This window comes from Trichoplusia ni, chromosome 1 (genome assembly GCF_003590095.1).
Source record: "Trichoplusia ni isolate ovarian cell line Hi5 chromosome 1, tn1, whole genome shotgun sequence".
Taxonomy (NCBI): domain Eukaryota; kingdom Metazoa; phylum Arthropoda; class Insecta; order Lepidoptera; family Noctuidae; genus Trichoplusia; species Trichoplusia ni.
In genome coordinates this window covers 15,331,402-15,358,126 of record NC_039478.1, presented here as the reverse complement: position 1 = coordinate 15,358,126, position 26,725 = coordinate 15,331,402, and the positions used below count along the sequence as shown (strand labels likewise).

The window sequence follows — 26,725 nt, the reverse complement described above, 5'->3', positions numbered from 1 at the left end:
ATAGGCTATGAAAATGTTAATAATAAAAAAAAATGTATTAATTCATTTCCACTTTTTTCATTTATTTAGGGTTACTTTCCCACACTAAACTTATGTAAAGCAACAACGTACAAGCTTATGTAAAGTAATGTGATATAAGGAAGCAATTAGGAAAAGCTGCTGATGTTACTAAGTCATTTGTCCCTTAAAAACGATATTGACCGCTTACAACGTCACGCCGACTCACGCTGCCCGCCACCAGCCGCGCGCTTCAAGCCGCGGTCGAGCGCCACGATCACGACTCCAAAAATGTACACGTGCTCTTACTATAGAAATGTACAAGTATTCGAGTGTACGTGTATACGTACAGTGTACACTGTACAGCTGTGTGGCACGCTGACGTCAGCGCGTGGACGCCGCGCTGTAGGCGGCATTGATCCGCTGCGCCGCGCGCCGCGTCCCTAGTTACACCCAACCGTTGCCACGCGAACGTCGTGTTAAGCGTCGCGTCGCGCGTCCACACAAAATGGCGAAATTCGATAAAGAAAAAGACGAGTTACTTATAGAGTCAGTACAATCTTATAACGCGCTATACAACAAAAGTGATAAGGACCATAAAAACTATATTCATAAACACAAATGTTGGGAAAAAGTTAGTGATGTAGTCGGAATGCCAAGTAAGTTTTGTTTGTTCATTTTATTGTTATCAATAAGTTTTTAAATTTACGATAAGTGGCTATATAAGCACGTATTTTACATATGGTTAGCTATTATCCATGCTCCGATAACTTTTACTTTACTTATTTGACTTAGACTATTGTAGTACTTGCTGTTAAAGAAGTGAGACGGGCGTACTTCACGGCTCAGTGCGGCGCGCGGCGTCTCCCTTTCACAATTACAACAGTAGTTTCGTCTCTGAACAAAATAGAGACGAGCTCACGAGCCCCTTCCCCCTCCCCTTCTCCCCTCATATCCACACAGCGTCAAAGCAACAGAGCGATCCGTAGCCAAGTAAATTGTTCACGTATTGATGGAGTAGGCTCCACAAATGAGTGTTTATTCTGCCAGCTTATCTTTACATAATGCAACTGTTGCGTCTGCGTAACGAGGCGTTGTGCAATAGTTTGCATGAAAAAAAAACAGTTAGGTGTTAGAAGAGAGTGAATGAAGCGGGTGAAACGCCTGTTTTTGACAACGAACCCGCATTTTCACGGCGAGAGTACAAAGTGCGTTGACTAGCGCGGGCGTAACGCCAGGAACGAATGTTGTGGTGATACGCTGACGTTGCAATCAGCCATTCGACAAATCGTTGCACGCTGCGGAAAAAGTTCAAATATTGCAGTGTGCATTCATGTTCTAAAGAAGTATAAAAAAGCATGGTACCACTTAGAAATTTATGACTTAATACTTAATCACTATCAGATATCGATTCTACAATCTTAATTATAATAATAGCGGTTTTTTCCTCGTAGATTCGCACAGCTAGATAACTATTATACACGGTGATTTTTTAGTCGTCTTACAAAAGTGGCCTAGTTCATGTATCCGACGTAAAATACATGTATCACCATTGTTACAAGGCTCGGACCGCGCTCGCAACAGAGCTGTGTTTCTAAAAAACTTTATTTATATAATATTGAATAAAAATTGCATTTTAAATTTATTCAAATCTCATAAATACCTATTTTTTTATCATGAAAGTGTTCTAGTCATTAGATACATGAACTGGACTGCTTTTGTAAGACGACTAAAAAAATCACGGTTTATAATTTTAGACAGTTGTCACTTAATCGTTATTATCACTAAATGTTAAATTATCTAAATTTTTTTAATGATTTGGGAATACTTGCTGCCAATTTAAGGTATGATGGTCAGTACGTGCGTGCGATGGAAGCCGACCCCAACATAGTTGGGAAAAGGCTAGGCCGATGATGATGGTCAGTGCGTATTAAAACAATAGATAAATTTCAGTTCTGGATTTCACCTTGATCAAACTAGATAAAGTTGATATTATGAATAGATCTGTTGAGAGACTTTTCGGCTTTAGGAGAAGGTCAACTTTATAGGCATAAGACGTTTGCATACCATTTGGAGTTGATTGATAACGATGAATAAAAATTTGCAAATTATGCTTTACAAAAGCTTCCATGTTCTCTCTTGTGCTAGGTACCTGAAAAAAACTTACCATGTTTAATCCAAAAATCATCTCAGTTCCAGAATGCAAAAAGCGGTGGAAGAGCCTTCGGGATCAGTACAATAAAAAGCTGAAAGAAATGGCCGGACCCTGTTCATCGAAGGCTACTGCTACCTGGGATTACATGAACCTGATGTCCTTCTTATCAGAACAAGCTCCCCAGAGAGGAGAGGTGGTATACTGTTGGAATAATAATGGCAGCGATTCTGAATGCGACAATTCTCAGTCAGGGATTTCTAACTCGGAGGTCAATACTGGAGGGATTGGTGAATGCGAAATTAATTCCAAAAAAAGAAAGACGGTACATGAAAACGTTGATAACCCTCTTCAGGTTCCGTCGACATCAAAAAAACGGAATGTGAATCAATTGCAAGACACGATAGAGAAACAGGAGAGTCAGAGACTGAATTTGCTGGAAACCTTAGTACATAATACAACAACGCAATCGCAAAATCACGTTCAACCACAGTCGGCGATCAAAAAGTTTTTCGAATCCATGGCTGAAGTAGTGGAATCTTTTCCTCCGCGAGAACAAGCCATCATCAGAGCTAAAGTCTGTAGATTAGTTTCGGACACAGAGATAAAACTGTCTTCATCAATAACTCTTAAAAGTGAAGATGCTTGGGATAGTGATTAATTTGAGTGGAGACTCATAACACGATGGTTTGACTTAAGTCCTTAAAAGAGGAAAAAATACCTGATAAGAGAGTCTTGCCTTACTATGGTAGTAAGTTTTTCTTTGGGTGGCAGAGAAAATTGTCCTCACTGATTTGAACAAAGGAAAACTTAATGATGGCAATTTAAATATTATTCATGAAAAAGGTGTACAATTTTTTTTCAGTTGTAAATAATTAATTTACGATAGTGTTTAGAATTAAGTTAAATTAGATTTTGTATGCTCGTTTCTGTATAAAAATCTAGAAAGGTTTTTGTCTTTATAAATCAGCGGTCTTCCCATACCTCTTTAAGCCAAACAAGTGTACGTCAAAAGAGGTAAACGCATTTGCGATTTGTCAATTGATGTTATATACGGTACGTCGTCATATTTATCCGAGGCGTCCATGGGGCCTTCTACAACCGTTTTATGCAAGACTGAAATAGTCCTGAAAGAAGCCATTCTACTGTTTCACTTCCACACTGCTATAGAATAAGTTTAAGAGGCGGAGGTACCTCTCAAATCGCTGAAACTGAGAGTCTGACATTCGAAAGACGATCTTTTAAATTACATTGAAGACGGATATTATGTGTTCACATTGAAGATGACTTAAGTAGCAGGTAGAATTTTCTCTTCAGCCAGAGTCGTGCAGAGCATGTGCGAGCGATGTGGCTCTGGCTTAAGCAGAAGTGACTCACATTTCGTATAATCTTCCATTTGTACTGGAAATAAAATACATTTTGCCATAACGCTTACTCATAGCTTAAGACAATGTAAGAAGACCCAATATGCAGTTAATGTTTAAGCAGTAATTTCCGAGGCAGTCGTGTCAGAGGGCGGGCTGCGCAGGCGCCGGTGCAGATTGTACGAATGTAATGCCGACGTCGTACGATGTAGATAGTTGTTGGATACTCTCTCTAAGGCTGATATTGATATTTTTACTTAAACTTAGTAAAAATAATTTGCTAAGCTTATGAAAATCGAGAATTATCATGTATTATAGTTCTGTATGTTATTTATCTTATGTAAAATAAGAAGATGCTCAAAAGTCAATTAAATACTTGTTTGTTGCATATAATATTTAAACGTTACATGTAATTGTTTAATTTGTAAATATTTTTAAGTAGTTGCATATAGATTTGTATTAGATTATGCTTAGTTAAATCTTTATTTGTTATACGTTATTTGTCCTGTTTGCATAATTGGTTGTAATATAAACTGCTGTATACAGCGTAAGTCTATAGGAAAATACAAAATACACATATTATTATTTTAATCTAAACAGCATTAAAAAGCAATCCCACAAATTAAGCAAATCCAATCGATCGTATATTAAATCACGCAATTACTTTAATGCGCGCAACTATTCACGCGATTTTCTCTGCTTTTACTCGCAGTAAAATCGACATTTAATACAGCGAGATTGCTCTGTACAGTCAGGTCAATAATTCAGAGCGCGCGTTAAATAAATTAAAATGTTTAACGAGGTGCGGCTCGGTGTCACTTCCCACCTGTGACACGTAATTTGTCCTCTGGACACGCGAGGATAACTACTGGGCACTCAGAATGAAGATGGGTGACTTCACGCACTGCCTATCTGATTCCACGCTTCGTTTTTGTTTCGATTTGAAAGTGAAGGATCTAGGATCTTGTATCATGTTACTTTGCATGGGCCACGAAATCGTTAAATGTTTGAAGCAGCTTATGTTATTCATATGTGACCAAAATTATACTCTGAAGCGCTAAACATATAATGATGAGTCCCCCTGACTTTATCTTCGTCCAAAACAGGAACACGAATACAGACTAGCTTTGTAATTAGTTATTCTTGAAACAGGATCATACATTTTTGCCAGATATGCCAAAACAGTTTCCGATTGTACCAAAAGTTATACGATGATATACAACCAACCTATTTATCTTCCACTAAACGTAGGGAAGTGGTAAAAAACAATTTATATACAGCATAAATAATTGATTAAATAATTAGTATTCAAAGTACGTTGTTTCCATTCACTGGGTTGTTCTGAAACCACTTAACGCTCCGCTGTATGTGATCTGTAAACATTTACATATTTGAATTGAATTGTACGTACCAATCATTTGGGAGATGACATACTCAGATAACAATGCGACTTTCTTTGTTTTTATCGAGTTTGAATACGGTTGGGGTTTCGAAAGTAGAGACTATACCTATGAATTTGTCTTAAAAGTGCCTTGTATTATCTTAGGGATTGTATGAATGTGATGGAAAGAGGTTTGTATCGTGTGTAAGCCGAATAAACGCAAACTAAAGTTTGTATGATTTCTTAAGATAATTATTGAGCCTCTGCGTTGGTTAAGCAGAAGTCTATTTCATGATATCCCTTGTCATTCCACTCCATTTTAACAATTATCTTAAAATTTTGCGTGAAATTCAAACTGCGAGAAAACATAAAGTACAAAATCTTACCAACTTGACTACTTTATACCAACACGTACGAGTATATCCCAATAATTTACATAATGATATTCGTGTGGTAGCTCCTAATTTAATGATGAAAGATAATAATTTACCGGCGGCGGCCATTAGCGCCGCGTGCAATCACACCTGTGAGGAGTTATGATCTCGCTCCACACATTCTACATGTCCACCGGCCAGTCATACGATACTTTACTGGCTCACCGAGCCGTGTTTTATTGACCACTGTATGTATTATATGTGATTTAAGATTTGTTTTTGAGTGGAGGTCTTAGGAATCTAGTAGTTTGAGGATGTTGGTAAGTATTGCTGAAAGTCTTTGTTAACAGGGCATTTGTAGAATTATTGGTGGGTGGTTAAAACATTAAGACAGACTGTGTGGTGTTTCTAAGACTCTTCCATAGTAGTTTATTTTTATTTTGTTTTGGCACTATTTATTGTTCAGATAGCGATTTTAATCTCGAGTTTAAACTGGACATCTATTTTTTAATTTATTTTCCACTAATTTCGAAAGGCAAAAAAATGTTCGTTGGTATATTTACCCGAAATAGCTTATTCTCATCTTAGTTTTGGCGGTCGAGGACGCATGGTTTTTTCCATAGTGACTGGTTTGTGCAAAAACAACGCGCGGAATTCATCGCTGGAGGCTTCGAGTTCCGCGTTTGGCTGCCGGCACCGAGAGCCAAAGGCCGAATGCCGAATGCCGACTGCCGACACACTCTATCTATCCAGATTCCTGCGGAATTTCCTGCTATCTTAGGAATCGTTAGAGGTTGTTCGCTCGCCGTGTTCTTCTTATTTAATTAATAATTCCTAATGCTAATAATTCTTATTTTTTTTTATCTTAATTAACCTTAGTCACCAATTTCCAGTTTCCAGCAATAAAGGAACCCTCCTTATAACTATGCTTCTGAATAAAAATCTTTCATATGATAAAAAAGTGTGGAAAAAAGTGGAACTGACCGAATTTCTTTAGTCAACTGTGGATGTATGACAAAAAATTACTTTCAGTAAAACACGAGCAAAGTTTTAAGTATAAATTTAGAGTTAATTTCTAATCACATTTACGTACTCTCAAAGTAAATTAGCAACTCGCAAGTCGAAATTAAACCATGGGGATTATTTTTCTCTATGAGGTGAACTTTTTGGCGAATTATGCAACATATCATTTTGACATTGCATCATCCACTGGAATAGGTATTGTCAGTTTCCTCCGACCTACTGGAAAAGCCAAAACACCAGTTACTAAATACCCATTCTACATCCGGATCCCGAATTTGGCGACATAATAGTTGGCAATACAAGCGGCGCGACCGACCGGCCGTCCGCCGCAGGAATGTTGCTAGCCTGCATTAATTCCACCATGATTTATTTGGAGCGGGCCTTATCCACCTTTTTGCTGTGACAAAACGATCGAATCGACAACTTTATTTATTTCGTAAATTAAATAGTAGAAGTCTTTGAGTTCTTAAGTTATTGACTATAAAGCAAAGATCGGTTTTGGATGCTTACAACCTACCTACATTTCCACTGTTTTGTAATAATCATATCCTAAACATAAAAATAGGCGGTTTAGATTTAATATTTGTAGTATGATATAGGGATAAGCAATAAAAATAGTAAAAGAAGTGTATCTCGTGGATTTTCGACGTATGTTGCTCAGTAATCAAATATTTTGTTGTAGGATGTGCATTGTCCTACATTTTAATGATTACTTCTTTTTCATTAAAATCTTTTACAAGAAAGTCGCATCTTTTAAGCAAATTAAATTAACTTGCATAGTGCTGTTAATCGACGTAACTAAGCGCCTACAAAAAAGCGCCGAGCAATCATTTCAATTTGCATATTTCATCGAATAATTTACGATATTGTTTCGCCTTTACAATGTTGCTACGCGTAAGTTAATGTAAAATAAATACTTATGGGGTATCATTACAGGACCGTTGTCTAAAACAACTATTCTATTTTATTTTTATAATAATTTTAATTACCATCTTAATTCTTTAACACCCGTATTCTGATTAAATTAAAAACACTTCATTGCTTTTTGTCCAGTTTTTTTAATGAAACTTAATTACTGTAAGTTGCAAAAAATCATTTGAAAAGCACAATGGTCGTCTAAGGGCATAAACTGCGTTACGCGTGTGTACGCACGTGAGCACGTCGCGGGCCACGCTTCTGGTGCACGCACGTGAGCACGTTCGCGTGCTTATGCGCGGGCATCGGCGCGTGCATCCGCGTAACGCAGTTTTCTCAGTACAATTTTGACGTTGGAGGTGTACAGTCGAGTAATTATGGATAAATTAATGTTGATTTAGCGTCCCGGTCTTTAAATATTTCGCTTGATTGGTCCCATATGGCAGGACGACACTGAACTTCAACAATTACCCTTTCTCTATCAAAATTTGTCATTTTTTGTTATGGGCCGGGCACGCGCGTGCGGTCGGTTCGAGATAGCGCTGTCAACTGAACAAGCACGCGCGTGCACCCGCTAGCGGGCTTCGCGCGTGGACCCGTCCAACGTGATGCGTGATCACGTCGCGTGCATGCGTGCCCCATTGCACGGAAGTATCACGCGACGGGCTCACGAGCGTGTGCACGCGCATGGGCACGCGCGGGTCGTTTTTGTATGGACACGCGAGAGGCACGCTTAACGCAGTTTATGCCCTAAACTAAATGTATTGGCGCGTCGGTCAACGCAAGCAAATTAATAAATGAATACCATATCCGAGAGCAGTAGCCGCGGCGACGACCAGGCGGCCGCACACCTGCGTCTGCGCATCTTACCCGACACAAACAAATACACACCTTGTTCCCTGTACACAGGTCTCAAAATCCAACGCTAAGTATAAAATCCCTCATTACAAATCACGGATGTAACAAACAAACTATACAAAACACTGTAGTCTCTACCTTTACAGCAAACTTGGATTTTACGGTCAATGCATGACTATAAAGATTCCTTTGCCGGAGAAATATGGTCATTTTTTATTCAAAGTAAAAGTTAACGAGAAATCTTATAACGTAAAAAAAGAACTCTTGGTTCTGTTTTCTTAGTAGACGTGGGTTGTTATTTATATTGTGACGAATATAGATAATTATACCAGTATCGTAACAGCTTCGTGTGAATAATAAAAATCAATCAATAAATCAATTAATTATACACATAGACGAACTTTATTTCTACCAAATTAGTACCAGCGGTGCTAACTAGATGGCGCTGTCGTACAAATAGTTTGCCTTAGGCTCATTGTATTTGATTATCATTAAGGAATTGGTAGTATACTCTGAAACTACATTGTCTTAACTAAAAAGTAAAATAGAATATATAGTTTCAATGCAATTAACATATTTTCTTAGTTAAAATTTATAATAACGTAAGAAATCCTAAATGTCGCAAGCAAAGTTTTCATTGACGTTGCGCGTATCCGAACTTTTTGGTCAAGTTTTAAGGGTTCCGACCAGTTCAGTCGTCGGGGTTACATTCAGAGCTCTAGTAGTTCATTTCACCCTGTGGAAAGTCCCCGGAGCTAGGGCGGAAAGCGTCACACCGTGATGGTGGAGGCAGGGTCGGTTTCGTAGGGGAGGTCACCTGCGCGAAGCCGGGCCCTTAGCGTTGCTCAGAGCATAGAGAATATTGATAAGACTATTGTCTAACCAAATGGGGCTTACTCGGTCTGGAACCTCTTCTTTTGTTTCGTCAGTAAAATTGATAATTTGCAGTGTCCATTTAAAAAGTATATTTTAGCGGTTAGTTTTTGTGGATAATCCAGTTACACCAATTTTGTTCGCGATTGAATCAAACAAATGGAAAGAATTTGCAGTTATTATTGCTAGGGCTTTTTTACAAATTAGACGTATGCAATGAAAAACAGGATGGAAAATATTTAACAGTGAAAAATTGAACGCGGAATGATAAATGAATGATGCTTGAATTAATGTGTCGTAGACATAACTTAATAAAAAAAGTTATTTTGTTAGCCATTATGAAAGGAGCGCGACTTAGAAAAGCCTCTCTCTTCGATAATATTCGCTTAATTTTAAAACTTATAGCATCAAAAGAACCACATTTTCATATATAACTTCGTATGATTAAAAATGAAGAACAAGTTAAGAAGGATGCCTCCAGAGAGATTTGAACTCTCGACCCCTGGTTTACAAGACCAGTGCTCTAACCCCTGAGCTATGGAGGCTACGTCGTGATGTCCGTAATTTGCGTGCTATTCAGACAGCTGTTTACAAGCCATGCTTGTGTGTTATACTACGGATAATACAATAGAAGAGGTTCTATTGTTAAGAAACCTGCGCAAATAGTTCATTCACATTTATATTTGCATTATGTAGAGTTACATGAAAGTTGAATAAGTTTTATTAAAACCGGTTTATAAGGTTGTACTTTTTACAGCAATTTTTTAACTATTGACTTAATTAAGAGTTGTATTAACCTTTGCATTCAAAGGTAAATTAAGCAGATTCCATTTTCCTTAACCGACTCTACTTTGTTGTTTGTAAATACTCTACAAATTCCCAGTATCTAATGATGTTGTCGTGACATTCATTTCGACTCTAAATGATGCGCTTACGCATGTAGATGCAAATCGATATACGTTATATAATTCTTAGAAATACATACTGTAAATAGGCATATTAGGTGTTATTTACTTTGGTATTTGCGTTCATGGTGATCAACCGATACAGGCCTATTTTGCATAGAGGTTAAGTCGGGCCAATGTAATTAACAATCATTACGAAATACTGAAGCACTAGAGTCTATTATAATACTAAATACAGAATGTATTTGTTGACTAATTAATAAATTTAATTAATTATTAGATAGATGTGATTTAAGTGAATTTTCGATTGGAGTTTTGGAAATATTTTAATTAATTTTAAACATTAAATTAAGTCTAAAAATAGTTCTTAAATAAGTACAAGGGATTGTGGTCACTTATTTTCAAGGTAAGAAAGGACCTTTAATTTCCTTTTAAATACTATACTTAACTTCTCTGCATGAACACTGAGCTCGAGGCAAAACTTAAGCATTTTAACGCAGAATTAAGTTGTCATTGTTTAAAAAATGTTGTTAAACTCGCGCTTCCTGTTAACTCGTGTTACCGAAGGATATTCCATAAAAACCGGTCAAGGGCGAGTCGGCCTACAGAGAGTTCCGTACTTATAAACAGCCAAAAAAGCAACAGCCTTAAAAAAATAGTTTCCGAAACCAATTACTTTGAGGGTACGCAAGCGACCCTCAAATGTATTTGACACCCGCCAACGAAATTATGACCATAACAAAATATAACCTCGATCTTTATTTGTCGCATCATCTGTGAAAAATATAACTGTCTAGATATCACAGTTCAAGATATACAGCCTCGTGATAGACGATAGAGGAGCCTCAGTCGGATCCGTTATTACCATTTTGAGTTCGGAACCCTGAAAACCAGTGTTAAATAAAGCATACAGTGTCAAATCCGTTCAGGTGAGATAAAAAGTGTTTAAAGCATGTGTTACCGGTGGCATTTAGAAGATCGCCAGATGTCGTGCGGACACGGGCCAAATGTGGCGATGTGGAGCAACGCCAAGCCGAGATATAACCACTTTGCATGCCGCCACCTCCAATGGTAGCTAGTTCTGTCCCCTACTACTGGAAATTATTTTGTAATAGATTTTTAAGTATTATTTGGATATGCCTTTAAAATAAAGTTTAGTAAAATAAATACTAAGTAAGCAAATGTTGAGTAAAATTTGTGTTAGACTATTTCAAGACATGCTTTAATGCATTAAAGCAGCAAAAAAGTTAATTTTAAGCAACCGACTTTTTTTGGCAAATCCATTAAAATTTGTTTTCATACATCCTCTTAAACATTTTTCTACTTAGTACACAGTCATACGTAAATTTAAAATGACAAACCCATAATGAACAAGATCAACCAAACTGTCTTATTGTGTCATAGATTTGATAACCTTTCGTAATGACAATCCCGCGTGCGGCTGTACTCGATAAACTATATACATCTAATTCAAACAAATAGAAACGCTCCATGTACTTTGTTGATGTGATATTGGATAATTAACTCTGATAAGACCGACATAGTTTAAAAAATATATTTGTTCCAGGTCTTGCCTGGTCTAGTAATTAAGAAGGACTTTGATGATTAAATCAATGGTCAACAGCGACGGCAACACGTAATAAAAAGGAAGAAAAATTAAAAATAATAGAAGACTGTCAACAAAAAGGCCTCTTTTTTAATGTATATACAGTCCAACAAGAAAAAAAGCGGTTTTATGTAGACGTCGAACTTTTTATTCGTAAACTCATGGTAATGCAAAAACCCATTCTGTAGACAGGAGACAGGAAAAACTGATTAGAACCATTAGCTGAGTTTCCATTAATCTCGCCATAAATGGGCATTAATGTGGAGTCAATCAGCAGTTAGCGGTTCTCAACAGTTTTAAAGACGAATATAAACGCAACGTAACCAATAAGGTTGGTAGTTTTGGTACAGTAGAGTCCACGCTTGTGGTAACACTTTGCTATCGATCGAGATTGATTTAAAAGGAGGTAGATTAGATTAGATTAGAATTAGGTACGATTACTTACTGTGTTATTTTGTTACTTAGTGATTCGGTTGACTGTACCCAGGTTTGTGCCAGCCTGAAGCGATATTATATTGATTATCGAACTGCCTTAGAAGTAAATAAGTAATGCCGATCAGTTTTTCATTTGTCACTTTTGAAAGGTCGTAAATTATGTAGCTTTGTCGCAAACACGACGGTGACAGCAGTCAATAAATGTGTGTGGTTTGTAACTATCGACATTATATAATAGTAAATATGTATGTATACTAACATTTTCTTTTTATTTGTCAAGAGTTTTTTTACTTACTTCATTTATAAGGCCTGAGGTATGAAAATTTTGTATCCTGCTTGAGAATGCTTGACATCAAATAATGTTATAAATAGATTTCACGTTATTAATTTTAAAATTCTCTCATCAAAATAAAACTAAATTGATGAATACTCTTTAGTTCTGCAAACGTCTCGACGCATTATAAATGATTGTTCGCGTAGTCCAAGAATAGCTTGCGTAAAAGTTTCGGTATATCGCGTGCATAGCGCGGGTGCCATTCGACGCCTAGTTAATTGATAAATTGTTCCCATCTCTCTTAGCTTGCACAATCTTAATTATTATACGTACTCAAATTATGCGTGTAATCGCAAATTGCCAATAAAAATAAAGAAACTTGTTCCGTCGAAATCATCATTGTTGGGAAGTATAGTTGACTGCATGTTTATAGCAAAAACGTGCAACGAAATTGTACCTTACTGTCTTCAAATAAAGATGTTATTACCGTTAATATTTCCAAACTGTTTTGAGGTGCACTGTACTGTTTGATGGTGAGAGGTCAACGCTACTTCAGAAGTCCGCTCGAACTATTGGAAATCTGAATTTATTGAATAAATTCCTTTATCAAATTACATTTTACGAGAGAGTCGATCAATCTGAAACTGCTGTTATGCGTCTGGTAGTGTTTATCATTTTATGCATTACGAGTGGGTACATAAAGAGTGAGTTAACTGCTTTAAGTAGGAATGTACATAAATATTGGTACACATCAATATATTTTACGACGTAACTTCGAAAACTGATTAAACATTTCCATTTACTTTATAGTTATACGGTATCATCTGAGCCTTTATTTCTCATTCATAGCTTTAACGACAATGGGGTCCAATCGAAGAAGTATAAAAGTACCGTTTTATTTCATGGCGTTTAGTTACAAACGGAACTTTCTCCAGTAAGGTACAATGTTAATAAAACACCTATCGGTGAATTGCGTCGGTTCGGAAATTGGCCATCATTACGGTGACCGCTTATGGCAGCACCGGCGGCACGGCCACTCTGTAGTATCGCAAACCAATAATTTAGTATAACGCACCGGTAATGCGCGGTGCTCTTGATTTTTAAGGTTCAGTGGCCCGTGCTGTACTGTTTTATCTGATGCTTGAATTCGGTAAACAAGTACCTCAGGCTAAAATACGCAAATTATACAGACAAAAGAGTAAGAATAAAATTGCTTTCATTTGCTTACAATGTTTCCCTAAAGCTGTGTTTAACTTACCTCGTTATAAAATGTAATGTAACAATATTGTTCAGAGTCTTTTGTGCTTTAGGTAACGTGGGTCATTTTGGAAATCTGTCAGCTGTTGATACGTTTCAGAATACTTTGCGTAGTAGCTAATATCGTATACATATAAATATTTTCTAGTTCATTCCATCATTACAGTTGTATATAACTTCAAACAGTAGATTTACAGACTGTCCAAAAATAAAAACGCATGCAACAACGCAGGTAATTGGAAAAAAAATAATGTACTGTTGCGATTTTTTGTGCACTTACATCTTCGCTCGGGTCGTAATTTAATTGGAGCCCCGGTGTTTCTGAACTTATCCAATAAATCCTTAAAGTGACATTAATCAATTGTTACAGAGAGAGATGCCAGTCTTTGCCGTGTAGCGCCGTCTCGCATCCAAATCTATGTATAATCACCGCAATTTGATAACCTACCTTGCTGCCATTTTGGTGACTTTGATAGACCATTTATTCAAGCTGTTTTTCATACTGCTTTTTTTACGACAGTATGACGTCACGTCTTACCCTTTAATGTGACAAAGTTCCTGCACTATAGCAATTTGCAAGGATTATACAACTTTATGCTGTGGTGGGACTCTGTTAAACATTTAACTATAGTCGCAATCGCATTACCAATCTCCAATACTAAGTTACAATAAAAAATTGGGTTCATTAAGACGTACGAACATAAAAAGTGATTTTATTAATTAAATATCAACTCATATGTAAGTTTTATGTGTCATTAATTAAAAAGATATGGTGTCGCTTGTGTGGGAGTAAAACAGGATTATGTTTACAAGTGCCTTGTAAGTTAATTTATATATATAGAAGTAGAAGGTTGTTGTCGTCCTATTTCACTACATAAGTAGTTGTTACTACTTTGTTTACTGGTGTTATTGGACCTTTCAATTCTCTAATGCACATAATACCATTTCTTTATTGCGCATAAGGTTTAATGACCCTTATCATGATTGAAAAAATAAAAAAGATCCTAAGTTCAGGCTTCCGTAACCTAAAACGGAAAACTATTTCTAAGGTTCCGCTGGCTTGACAATTGAAATGTTCACAGATTTATTATTCCAACCTCTACAAAAACTGAATATATAGATCGCTTTTAAGCAACTTTGCGGAGTTCAGCAAGACCATACTTAACAGGAAGCGAAAATACTGACAGAAATAAAACATCGAAATTTCCTAACAACACTAACTGTGAGTAATGAAGACACATTAGTTATTACTAATGCGACTATAAAGTGTCCGACTTAAATAAAACTCATATACGCTTCGGCATTATAATAAAAGAATATAAATAAGGCTTTGTTCGGTCCTATTGTACACGCATGCGCAGAAATGCTTGCTGATCAAAGGAACTTGTATGACAAACCGCGGCGTACAGTCGGGCATAATAAACAGGATTGCAAAAAACGTATTTTTATCATCATTCACCCACATCATTACATCATCATTGAACGATACACCCATTGGAATGTAAATACTTATTTCTCAGAAACCTTTTGTGAAATGACTTAAAATACCGGTAGCAGAAGTTTTACGAAAGGATATTTATTTACATTCTCATTATTTTAAATTTGGCTTTTTGGTTTCAGACTCTTTTTCTCGATTGGCAAGTACAAAGCAACATGTGACATTTTCTGCAAATCATTTATATATATAGATGAAATGTTTGTGCCACGAATCTATACTTCTATACTAATATATAAAGCTGAGAGTTTGTTTGTTTGTTTGTTCGAACGCGCTAATCTCAGGAACTACTGGTCCAAATTGAAAAATTCTTTTTGTGCTGAATAGAGCATTAATCGAGGAAGGCTTTAGGCTATAAACCATCACGCTGCGACTAATAGGAGCTAAGATACAATGGAAAATGTGAAAAAAAAAATCATAACTTATATCTTCTAACCACGGGGACGAAGTCGCGGGCAACAGCTAGTAATACAATAAAGAATGTAGCTAAAGAATTAATAATGAAGTCTAAACGAATTTAATACTTAATTACTTTATGGAGCCGGTGAAACTAAACGCAGGAAACGCCCAGTTTAATAAGGAAATACTAAATACTGTTGAAACACTTACTGATATTAATTCACCTACGGTTAACTACTTTCTAGTCAAATTGTAAGTTGATATTAAAATTGTTATTTGTGACTTCCTTTGTTTTCTAATTGCAGTAATAAGCCCTAGGTTTGTGAGAGATTATTGAACTTGTTAGCTGATTAAATTATTTCCACTCATATTTTTTTTGCCACTGGGGATTTTCACTTCATAATTATTCAGCTGTCTACTTTGTTCCGAAATGCTTTAGCGAGGCCTTCCTAAACACATCGACATTAATTTCTGCAGTAGTGGTTTCATCTGCTAAGCAAAAGTAATGTTCTATGTTAATGGAGATAGAGAGTTTAATTTTAGTCATATAGATTTTGGTATGTTTATTACATGCCTGCGTCGAACTTGCGTTATGGTCTCAAGGAAGCAATATCTTATACATTTGACGTGTAACTAAATACGTAGTCGATTGTATATTTAGCGTGCTGTGTAACTGACGGAATCGATAGCTTGTTGTGATCGCCAATTAATTTAGTTCGAGTTGCAGCCGCTACTGTGTTACTAAGCTCATGAAGTATATAACCGATACAGAAGTTATTTCTAATAACTGGGGCTGATGAAAAAAAAAATCTGTCAGCATTAAGAGATAACACGCTTAAAGCGTCTCAGCAAGTTCTCACCATAATATTACGAAATTCTCAATCCATAGCTTTTAATAACTTCATAGTTTGCATCCTGCGGCCAATTTCCTTGAAGGCGTGAATCGAATATCAGTTGACAGTTCGGCCGGACTCTGGCGGTCTGTCCGTCTGTCCAGCAGAGCGCAGCGTGCGCCTGGACGTGTGCTCAGCGCCGTGAGGGCCGCTCCGGTTACCGCCTGACGCCGTATCACCTTACCCGCTCTCTGCACCACTTAATACCCTCAGACGCACGCCGTGATAATTTCATGCCGCATCGCGAAACAATACCGCTTCGCTATCTAAAGAAAAGATCTTTGACTTCGTGCCGTCAGACAGCTCGTAGACGTGTTCGGTTCATGCTTCAATTCAATTGTTTTTTAAAGCAGTAGCTCTTAATTCATTATCTGATGGACAAAACTGTACAGCTCTGTATCTTGCTAACTCTAGTCGCCGGTAACAAATACTGCAAAGTCAAAAGCAATTAATTATATAGCTGCGTTTATATTACAGTCGAACAAAACAAAATAGCCATTAAGAACAAAGCGGTGGACGAAGCATTAAAGCAAATAGGTTAAAACGAACGTAACGTCGAATAGACCATAAAATATCAATGAACCTCAAAACATATTAAGACAATTTTCAGACGGTTTCGTAGATATATCAAACGAAAGTCGTAACCAATTAAACGATCCGGTAAAATTGTTGTTTGAAACGGTGAGTTTTGTTTTCTCTCAATGTTGCTGTAAACCGGTCAAGACAAATACCCTGATGAACAAAGCGTTGCTAATAAGACACCTGTAGGAATAGTTAACAACGCAATTATTCTTTGCCGAGGTAGTTAATCCGAATCTAAAATGGGGCACCTACGTATTTAACGATTTTTTTTTTGAGAAAATCTTTGATTCTATCACGGTTCACGTCATGGGCGAAGTTCTCTTTTACTATGCCATAAGATCGGTTGGTTAGCAGCAGAAACGAATAACTAGTGAGTTTGCTTTATTGTAATACTCCTCACAATGTGTCAGAATACCATCATACGCGATGTACAGAAGACAATGCAGGTGGGCTAGAAATTTCGGAATCGGAATAGTTTATATGCATCAGTGCGCTTCCGGGCGACCATTCACACGGCGACACCCCCACTCCGAACAATTGGAGCGGTCGTGGGACTGATTTTATGGTAATTTCCGTGTTCAACGAGGGTGACTTCGGTTCATTATTGATTTGACTTTGTAATTGCAATCACAGCCCGGACACGCTTCCTCTATCACCTACAATTAAAATACCATTACAGTTCGAACCTTTTATTTAATTTCCTAAACTAATGTTAATCCAAAGTTCATGATTGCTGCTGTTGTTTATACGTTGAAGGGACGTTATATATTCTCCGCTGATGTCGAGACTCAATTAAACTATCTAAAGATTTAACTTTTATGTTTCTTCTACGAGTCCTTTATGTTAATGTTTATAGGGGCAAACATGAAGCCTATCAGTGAAGCCTGTTCAAATGATCTGTAAGCATCGGCCGATCAGGTCCGCTAAAACGAGCATGCAGTTACATTAACGGCACTTTTAATGGAGGAACTGGTTTCGCGATTGTCGTCCTGCGGAGGCGTGAGAATGGCAAGTCGCGGGATATTCTCATGGCCGCTGACGTCACGTGCACCTGCACTGCATCACACCGCGACAAAAGGACAATGTCGTTAAAGTGGTTATCCAATTGCGGACTCAAGTTCGTACAAGTTGTGTCGTGTCTCAAGGTTGCGCTGTTTGTCCAGTGCCGAGAGCGGCCTCTCTGTGACTCTCGAGATGTCAGATAAAATTATGTTCAACTTTGTCAAATACCGTATCGTGTTTATTTATTAATAATCCCGACGCGCTCGCTTACCGTTGTCATTATAAGCATTACCTCTCTTTGCGACTGAGATAAGCTGAGTAGGTATAGGACAGGTACAAATTATAATACTTGTTGGTCGACTGGATATTCTTAAGCATAGATCCTGTAATGGAAAAAGATTAAACTTATGAGATGGGGTATTTCGGTTCGCAATGATGATTAAGTATTAAGTACAAAGCTATACAAGAAACAACCACCAAAACACTTCATTTTATGAAGAGTTCAGCGTATTGAGAAATAAAAGTGGACCACATTTGCAAGTTAAACCTGTCGGTTTGGTGTCAAATCAGTCGGTAGCATTCGGAGATTTCAAAAAGTCATGAAATGTCAATTTGCACGTAATAACTGTTGCTTTCCCCGGAACTACGCGCGTTCAGAGTACTTTAAAGATAACAAAACTTCGGTAAAAACGTTCCATGCATTTGCTCTTACCAATTACCGAATTCAGGTTGGGGACCACTTAAAAAAACGTAGCGAAGTGAAGTTTTACATTTACATTGGTAAGAAAATAAACGTCTGCCTTCGAAGCGGGCATAATCAGATTATTCTCATGAAGTGTACGTAATTAACTTTAAAGTGAGCTTCACGCATTGATACTGTCGCAAAAACTCATTTGCGTTGGAGTCGAGCAAATAACGGGCGGGTTGTGCCTTTAATTATGTCGTGCTGGGCAACATTGTACTGCCAACACTGCGCCATGAAAATCAATTATAATGTACTCCATCTATCTGACGGAGCAAATTAGTATATGCAGGCTCTGATAATAAATCCGCTTGTTACAGCTGAATGCATTATCGAGTGCTTGATACCTTGTTGACTTAACGATCGGGTCACTGTAACTGATTGTTTGGATCGGCATTCTAGTTTCAGATAATGTGAACGTGATTGAGTTTTATGTAGACAACCTATTCCGCAGCAAATGAGTCATTAATGGCGCTTGTATAATTATATTGGCCATAATACACCGACACTAAGTGCACCTGCGCCTAAGAAGTACAAATTGAGGAAGTTAGTGGTTTCATAGGTTGCGAGGTCCTTGGGTTTTGTAATTAAAATCCGCCTTCATGAGTGTCCATATATTAAAGGAAAATGTTTATTTCTCAACACTAGCAGGAATGCTTTATTTATTAACCCTTGCAATATAACATTGTATGATACAATTTGCAATCGACCACAAATTATCCAAGTCTATCAACTGGCGCCAACTTATTTCCATCACACGTCATTTGTATCGGCCTGCAGCATGCACTACCATAATTTACAATACTGCGCATTTCAACCGACACCTTGGTACGGTTGCTGCTCATAGCTCTGTGCGAATCGGGAATCAAACGTGACGGTACATTCGAGCTGGGTAGTACTTGGTACGATTACATTAAGTGGTTGAGTTGGACTCACTACGCCCATAATCGAGAGATCAGTCGAACGTGAGAACCACGAACAGGTGTAAGGAACCGTCGACGCGTTCTGAATCAGTAAGTCGACGCTGATGGAATAATTTCCAATCACAATTACATCGCGGCACATAATCATTTGTGTACTCCGTCGTAATTACTGCTCTTGATCAATTTACGAGACTTGAATATTAGAGTATTGGGGACGAAGAAATCTGTTTTTTTTTTCTAATGGTTTTGCAGTGATTTTCCCATGTTTTTTTATAAAGAAATATTTTTCAGATATAATTTAGTGATTTTTAATACTGATAAAATGCGTAAGCGCTAGTAGTATTGGAAAGTTACTTAAGTAGGCATTCAATTCTGCAGTTCTGAGTCATAATTTTCTTCACACAACAAATATCAAAGTACTGCATGTCATCAGCATTATCTACCTCCCAATCCATGAATAACTCCCGACAAAGGTGGCACGAAATATTGAACCTTTACCGTTACGCGTATTGGAGTCAAATAAAGGCAATTTGAACACAAGTACGTATCAACGTCAAAACTGATACAGCTCATTACTCGGTTAGTGTCGTGAGCCTCAATATTAGCCACATCCTCGGCGAAGGCTATAAAAACATTGCGAACGGATAAAAAACTTGTTCATTGTGTAACATACGTGTGGGAACGGCGGACAGGTGCGAGCTTAGCCTCAGGAAATCACTACCAGCTTCTGTACGTACTAGGAGCCAGATAATTTATTGCGAGATATTATACCGCGCTGATTATATCTGTGAATACCAGAATACCTAGATACTTAATAGCGAAGGGATACCGCTGAAATGTATGCAAACAATGTGTCATTTTAAGTGATGCTGTGCAATATATTTCTGCTACTTGTAAATAATACGAATATACGAAATACTAAAGTTTATAATGCATTTCAGGCAGTAACGGGAAGCGATTATGAGTTAACAAATTTTGAAAAATGATTTTGATAAGTTAAATAAGTAGGTCAATGATCTGAAGACTATGATCCATTGATTGATACCTATAAGAACGGTTTAGAACCATTTATGTACCTGTTTGTGGAAATGTCTGTTTATAACTTCAAAACTTCAACTTTGAATCAGACGCGTAATAAAAGGTGTTTTGTCACAATTTAAACAAAGCGATCCGGGTGAACCAAGAACATGGTATTACACAAAGAGTTAAACCGCAATTTCCTTACCATTGTCTCATAACAACGCATGTAACACGAAAGCTCATTGTCTTAACGAATCAATGCTTATGTAAAAGTGAGACAAATAGATAATTTCCCATGATTATCAATAAGTCGAAGACGTGGGAACTCTCGGCAGGTGTTTGCCGGGAATTATAAAATACTTTTTGTTTATATTTTCAGGTCCTTACGTGACGTATTCTAAATAACGACTACTTAAATACATTCTTTATGTGGCACAGTACCGATCAATGACAATTAAGTACGAGACAACGATTTGCAAGATTATCGAGTAATTAAATGTTTTTAGAAACCAGGTCGAGACGTGTGCAGCAATTATGTATAATACGATGTTTTTTTTCATCAAATTAGTTTGCTTTTGACTACAAGAGAACTATACTTTAGTGACAACATCCCGATAAAGCATATCCTTAATTATTATAATAATTATAAACCAAAAAGTACAATATATTACTAGGACTACATAATTACTATGATTTCACTGGAGAATCCTTTGAAAACCGCAGGCGCGTCCGCGGGAGGAAGGATAGTGTCAGATCGACCGCAAGGATGCAAGCCTGAGTCACCGTGGGAAGCTGCGCAGGTGACGCGGCGCTTGCGCATCTCATACGTACCTACCTACCTTCTCGTAATCACTACACTGAGTATACTTTGTAATTAAGAACAAGATACAGTTGGGATTATCTATAACTGACTATAACTTATTTGTTCTCATTTTTAAAGTATATTTATTTTATCCGTTATGTACAGTTTTAATAACTTTTATTGGAAAAATATATTTTTATTAATTGTAACACTTTTTTGTAGATAAACGTTTCGAAGTGTTTTTAATAGAGCTTTTATAATAACAGTTACTAAACTTTTTAGACAGGGTATTCTACGAGTATTCGCAGACGAAAAAATAATTATTAAAAGATATGCTGAACTATCTATTTCCTCTTCATCTAACTTGACAATGACAGAGACAGCATGATACTTAAGAACAACTTTAAATTTCACATTTTATAAGGCACATTTTGAAGATTTGGGGAAAAAGGATTTTCCTCTCCAGTCCAATTCACTTGTACGATGAATATTATAATTGTTTAGTACTGCCTTATAAGTAAATTTCGCTTTGCTATATCCCTTTAAGCAAAGCGAACTTTCCAATTGGTTTCCAGTATTGTTGGCCACCCTACCTATATCAGGTCTGCCAGCAATCGTCATAACTTTTTACAGTGATTCATCTCGTTAAAATTCCCGATCCTGTATAATATACCAATAATACGATAATTATGACTAATAAAATTTATTGCAATATTCTTCTGGTAAGAAAAACTCGTATTTAATTGGTTGTCACCTTTATAGGTTTAAATGACTTTAATGTCTATCTTGAAATTATCATTTTATTACTAAGTCCCTATTGTGGAGATAACCACCAGTTTGAAAAAACCCCTGTAATTTTTAATTATTGATTTATAAGGTATAAGGAATTAAATAAGCAACTTTTAACAAGAAAATTAGCAAGTTCTTAGAACCGTTCATGTACGACACGGAAGAGCGACACCGAAAAGTAAAATCTGGAACAGAAATTGATCACCCATCAAAATGACTCTTACAACCGTGGCTTTACTTAATGTTTAATTTCTTATTTCATGTTTACCTACCCTTTGGATACGGAATTCTAAAATCAAAATATGGACCAAAAATAAAAAAATGAACTAACTTGAAAATCAATATAAATTCTGGGAAAATAAAATCGGAAAATACTCACAACGGTTGTTATTGAAACACATTGAATACATAATTAGTTTAGTAATTAATTTAATAGATTGGTTGCAAAGAGCATTAATAAAGATAAATAAACATAAAGAGCATAAAACATATTTAATAGCAAGTAAATATCCCAAAACATATTAAGCAGGAAAGTGAAAGAAACCCTCCAAAAAGGGGATCTAGACATACAATTTGGTTCTAAGAAAATATAATTAGGCCACAATGTATTACAAAAGGAATTCCATATCCATTAGCTCACGTAATGAACGGATGCATCTAATCTTTACCAGACTATTACGACTTAAAATCATCATCATTATTAATACGTCTCACACTGCGTTTCCAAAACTTTAGCAATAAGATTAATGGTTCACATCTCGAGTTCATTTAGGTACGAACGAGCTCTAGACTCGAGTAATTACGATATAACGTGATTTTAATGGACCTGCAGATACATCGACGATTTCTGTTAAGAATATCTGTATAGTCAAATCAAACGTTCTTTGCAAACGACGATATGTTTGGATATATATTGTAAATATACAGTGACGTTATTATATAATGCAGCTTTCATTTGTTTGTCTCTTTCATACAAGTTAAAACCTCTACAGTAATTTAAAAAATAAAGAAATTCGAATGCACGCACACATAGAGCTGCGCGCACGAATGAGTTGAAGTGTACAGACCACCGCTGCACCGCACATTGATAACACTGAAAAACATCTCTGTTGCAAGACAGTAAGGTTGAATTTCGAAATTCACGGTGTTCTGTCATGTTGTTTGCCGTATCTTCAATATATATTAAAGAAAAATATTTAAATCCTGCAATTTCGAGGATAATTTTCCATCTCCAACATTTCTTGTAAACAATTAAAAGGTAATCACATTACAACTTTATACCGCTTAACTTTCGCGCTGATGTAAATGTATGGGTTATTATTTCAGTTGTTTACGTACTTGTTTTTTTGAGGTGGAGGGCTAATGGGTGGGTTTAATGTACTAACTGAAGACAGAGTTTTCCGTTAATAAGTCATACAACACCTTGTTTTCTGTAGATATTTCAGGAACAGCTTCCGCATTTATAGTCTCACTAGCTGTGGCCCGCGACTTCGTCCGCGTGGTTAGAAGAAATTGCGACCATAACGTGAGATTTAAACTATCCCATCTCTCAAGTTGGATCGAACTACACATGGTGTGCGAATTTTATTATAATCGGTTAAGTGGTTTAGGAGTCCATTGAGGACAAACATTGTGACACGAGATTTATATATATTAAGATAGGCATGCATACATGTGTTTTGTATGTGCATGTAACTTGTAGATTAGACATTCCACAACATACCAGCATGCAACCTTTCCTCTGCATCTGGAGTATAAAGCGGTGACCACACGCATCGTCCGCGATCTGTGTTTTGTTACCTCCACTATTAATACATGCTTGGAACTTAGTACAAACGATTTTCACGGCGCGGTAAGCGCATGCGCGGGCGTCCACGCTTAATTTCCATAGCTTCACAGTTAAAGACTATTTATTTGTTCTGAAAATACATTTACTCGCGCTGGCGTCTGATCGAAATGTTTTAACCATTGGAAAAACATGTGTGTTACGAATTACATCGGATAGTTTAACTTTCAATGCACGTTTTACTTTTATGTGGTCTTATTCTAACTGTTAAACAGACATTTGAAGTATCTATCTGAGTCCAGATGCGCTAAAGTTAGCTTCATGTTTCGTAAAGCAAAACATTTGAAAGAAACAAAGGTTTCCGTCTATAAAAACTGTATTTACCTACACATAAAATGGGCACATTATGTTAAACGGAAACTGAGCATTCTGGTGCGAATGAAACAAAATCAGACAAAGGTAAATACGACTATTGTAACGCGCGGATTTTGTAACATACTCCTACATAGACAGACACTGATATTCTATATTAGTACATTTACAACACATGGTGTCTCCGTACGCCGTTGGTCTCATTATCGCAAACAAGACTAATGAGCGTGAGGTCTTGAACTCGATTCTTAAGTAGGACTGTGTGTTATCAGGTTTCTGGTAAGTCTTGGTTATTGCCAACAGTGACAAACTTACTCATAATTTCTCCGTCAATGAGAACAACTAGTACTTTTTAGTATGGTATACTTAGATAAGTTTAACATTGATTTGCAGACGCACAGCATTACGTCGCTCTTAGGGAGGTTTCATTGTTAAGTGGAAAATAGACAACTAAGAAGGTTTAATAAGTTCATCTTCATCCGACTTTGGCTTTGGTCTTTTTTGACGCTTTGTAAATAATGTATATTTTTCTTTTTATATTGATATAGTTTTAAAAATATATATTAGTTTAGTTTAATTTATTGTAAAAATAGCATAGCCCGTTCATACAAATTCATACATTAGAAGGTTTAACATGTCATTCTGCCACTTTTCCAGTAAAATATTTTTTATTAATCAGTAATTATCAATGTAACATTCATAGTGATACTTCTTATCTAAACTGAATAATAGGAGCGGATTTGCTGATAATTATAAACAAAACAATTTCACGGGTGATTGGTGAAAGAAATCGAATGTTTGGAGGAGTCGGTGTTATGGTCAGGTGACTAAGGATATCCTTCCTTTACCCCACAAGGTCATGGGAATGCTAATACGTAGTCATCCGTGATGAGTATATACCGACACATTTTTCCAATTGACTTAACATTGAGGTAATATTATAAGCTAATGAACCACTTAATACCAATTTAACTGGGTATAGGGTGATAAGAAGTTTAAGGAGGTGGTTATTAATTGTAATCTTTTTGGAAATGAGGATAAAACAAAATAATTTTGAAGAATATATAAATTAAAAAAGAATATAACATCATAAATTTTGACTGATCCACAATCCTATTCGCAGTATATGACGTATTGTGTTTAAAACTTATAAAAATATGTTTCCACTTGATTTAAGACATTTTCCTGACTAACATGCATAGGTTCTTTTTAGTTGGCTGACCCGCGAAGTTAAGTAGTTTAGTTCATGCAGCGCCACGATTTGCATGGTATGCGTAGACTTTCAAAGACGTATTTTACGATGTGCTAAAGTCTAAGTTTAAGTCATAACCTGGCTTACACAGGTATCGTGTGTGTTCTACAATGGGCATTCGTTCTTCAATTCGTTTCGTTAAATTTAGGTTATTTATTAGTGGCCTAGTGACATGAATAGCCTCCTCCTTGTGGCGACTGAATCAAAAACTATCGACACTAAAATTAATCCTAGAGTATATTGATTCAAGTTTCGAGTGTTTTCGTTCTTTTAGGTTAGTAATTTTATTTCATCTTTTGTATAAACTTGTCGTTTCTATTGAACAAACTGCCAGCAGACATAAGGAATGAAACAAACACAAATAGATTTAAACGTAAATTAATATTATATTATTTAGAAATATTATGAGTCGTACATATGTGTACTGTATGTTTATGTGTGTATGTATATATATATGTATATGCACGCATATATATGTATGTATGTGTGTCTGTGTGTATGTGGTGCACATGTGTGTAAGTCCTTTATGTTTTTATTATATATATGTATTTAGTTATAAGTACATTTAAGTAAGATAGTAACTATGTCTAGAGACTCATCGGCCATTCGAACCAATGGAACAGTTCCAGTCAAACCATAGCAACGGTTTTGTGGGGCTTAGTTAATAAGTTACCTACCTTTTTGTTTAAATATAAATAAATAATAAGATAATATGATCCTAGTCGACTTCGTACGTAGCGAGCACTATATCTATGAAATAGCTAAGTCAGCTACTCAGTGAACGAAATAGTTTTCAAACAATTTGCTAATACCTTACCTACCTATACCTTTTAAAGTGTCAAGGAAAGCTTTTGAGCAATATTCACGGCCAGACCCAGAAATAAAATATGCCTACCTACATTGACCGTATATGGTCAAACAGGGCACAATACCAGGACAGTTGGCTACAATACAATCACACAGTTCCAAGCCAGCAATTGCCCATCGAAGCAAGACGCTGCTCTAAGGAGCGTTGCAATCACTGTGCTCACCCCGTGACCGACAACTGTCTTGAAGGGTGCGTTATGCTTTTTGCGTACTGCCATATAAGCTTGATCAATGACCGAAGTTCCTTTCAGTAAATTATGTACACCTGTAGGTATAATTGTGGTAACCTTTGCGTTTTCTTGTCTTGTTGATTATTAACATTATTTTATTGGGGTGGTCGGTAAAATAATAGTATAAAATTGTATTTTACTATCTTATATTTATGCC

At 36.6% G+C, this 26,725-nt stretch overlaps 1 protein-coding gene and 1 non-coding gene across 2 annotated transcripts; one reads left to right on the top strand and one right to left on the bottom strand.

Moving 5' to 3' along the window:
- The first annotated feature begins 281 nt into the window (after positions 1–281).
- On the top strand, positions 282–7,485 carry LOC113497026. The gene is made up of 2 exons (XM_026876462.1): positions 282–656; positions 2,191–7,485. The coding sequence occupies exons 1-2, from the start codon at positions 506–508 to the stop codon at positions 2,808–2,810; spliced, it is 771 nt and encodes a 256-aa protein (XP_026732263.1). The 5' UTR covers positions 282–505; the 3' UTR covers positions 2,811–7,485.
- A 1,924-nt stretch (positions 7,486–9,409) lies between these two features.
- Trnat-ugu lies at positions 9,410–9,482 on the bottom strand. Its single transcript has one exon. It is a non-coding gene; the product is annotated as a tRNA-Thr (tRNA).
- Between the last annotated feature and the right edge of the window lie 17,243 nt (positions 9,483–26,725).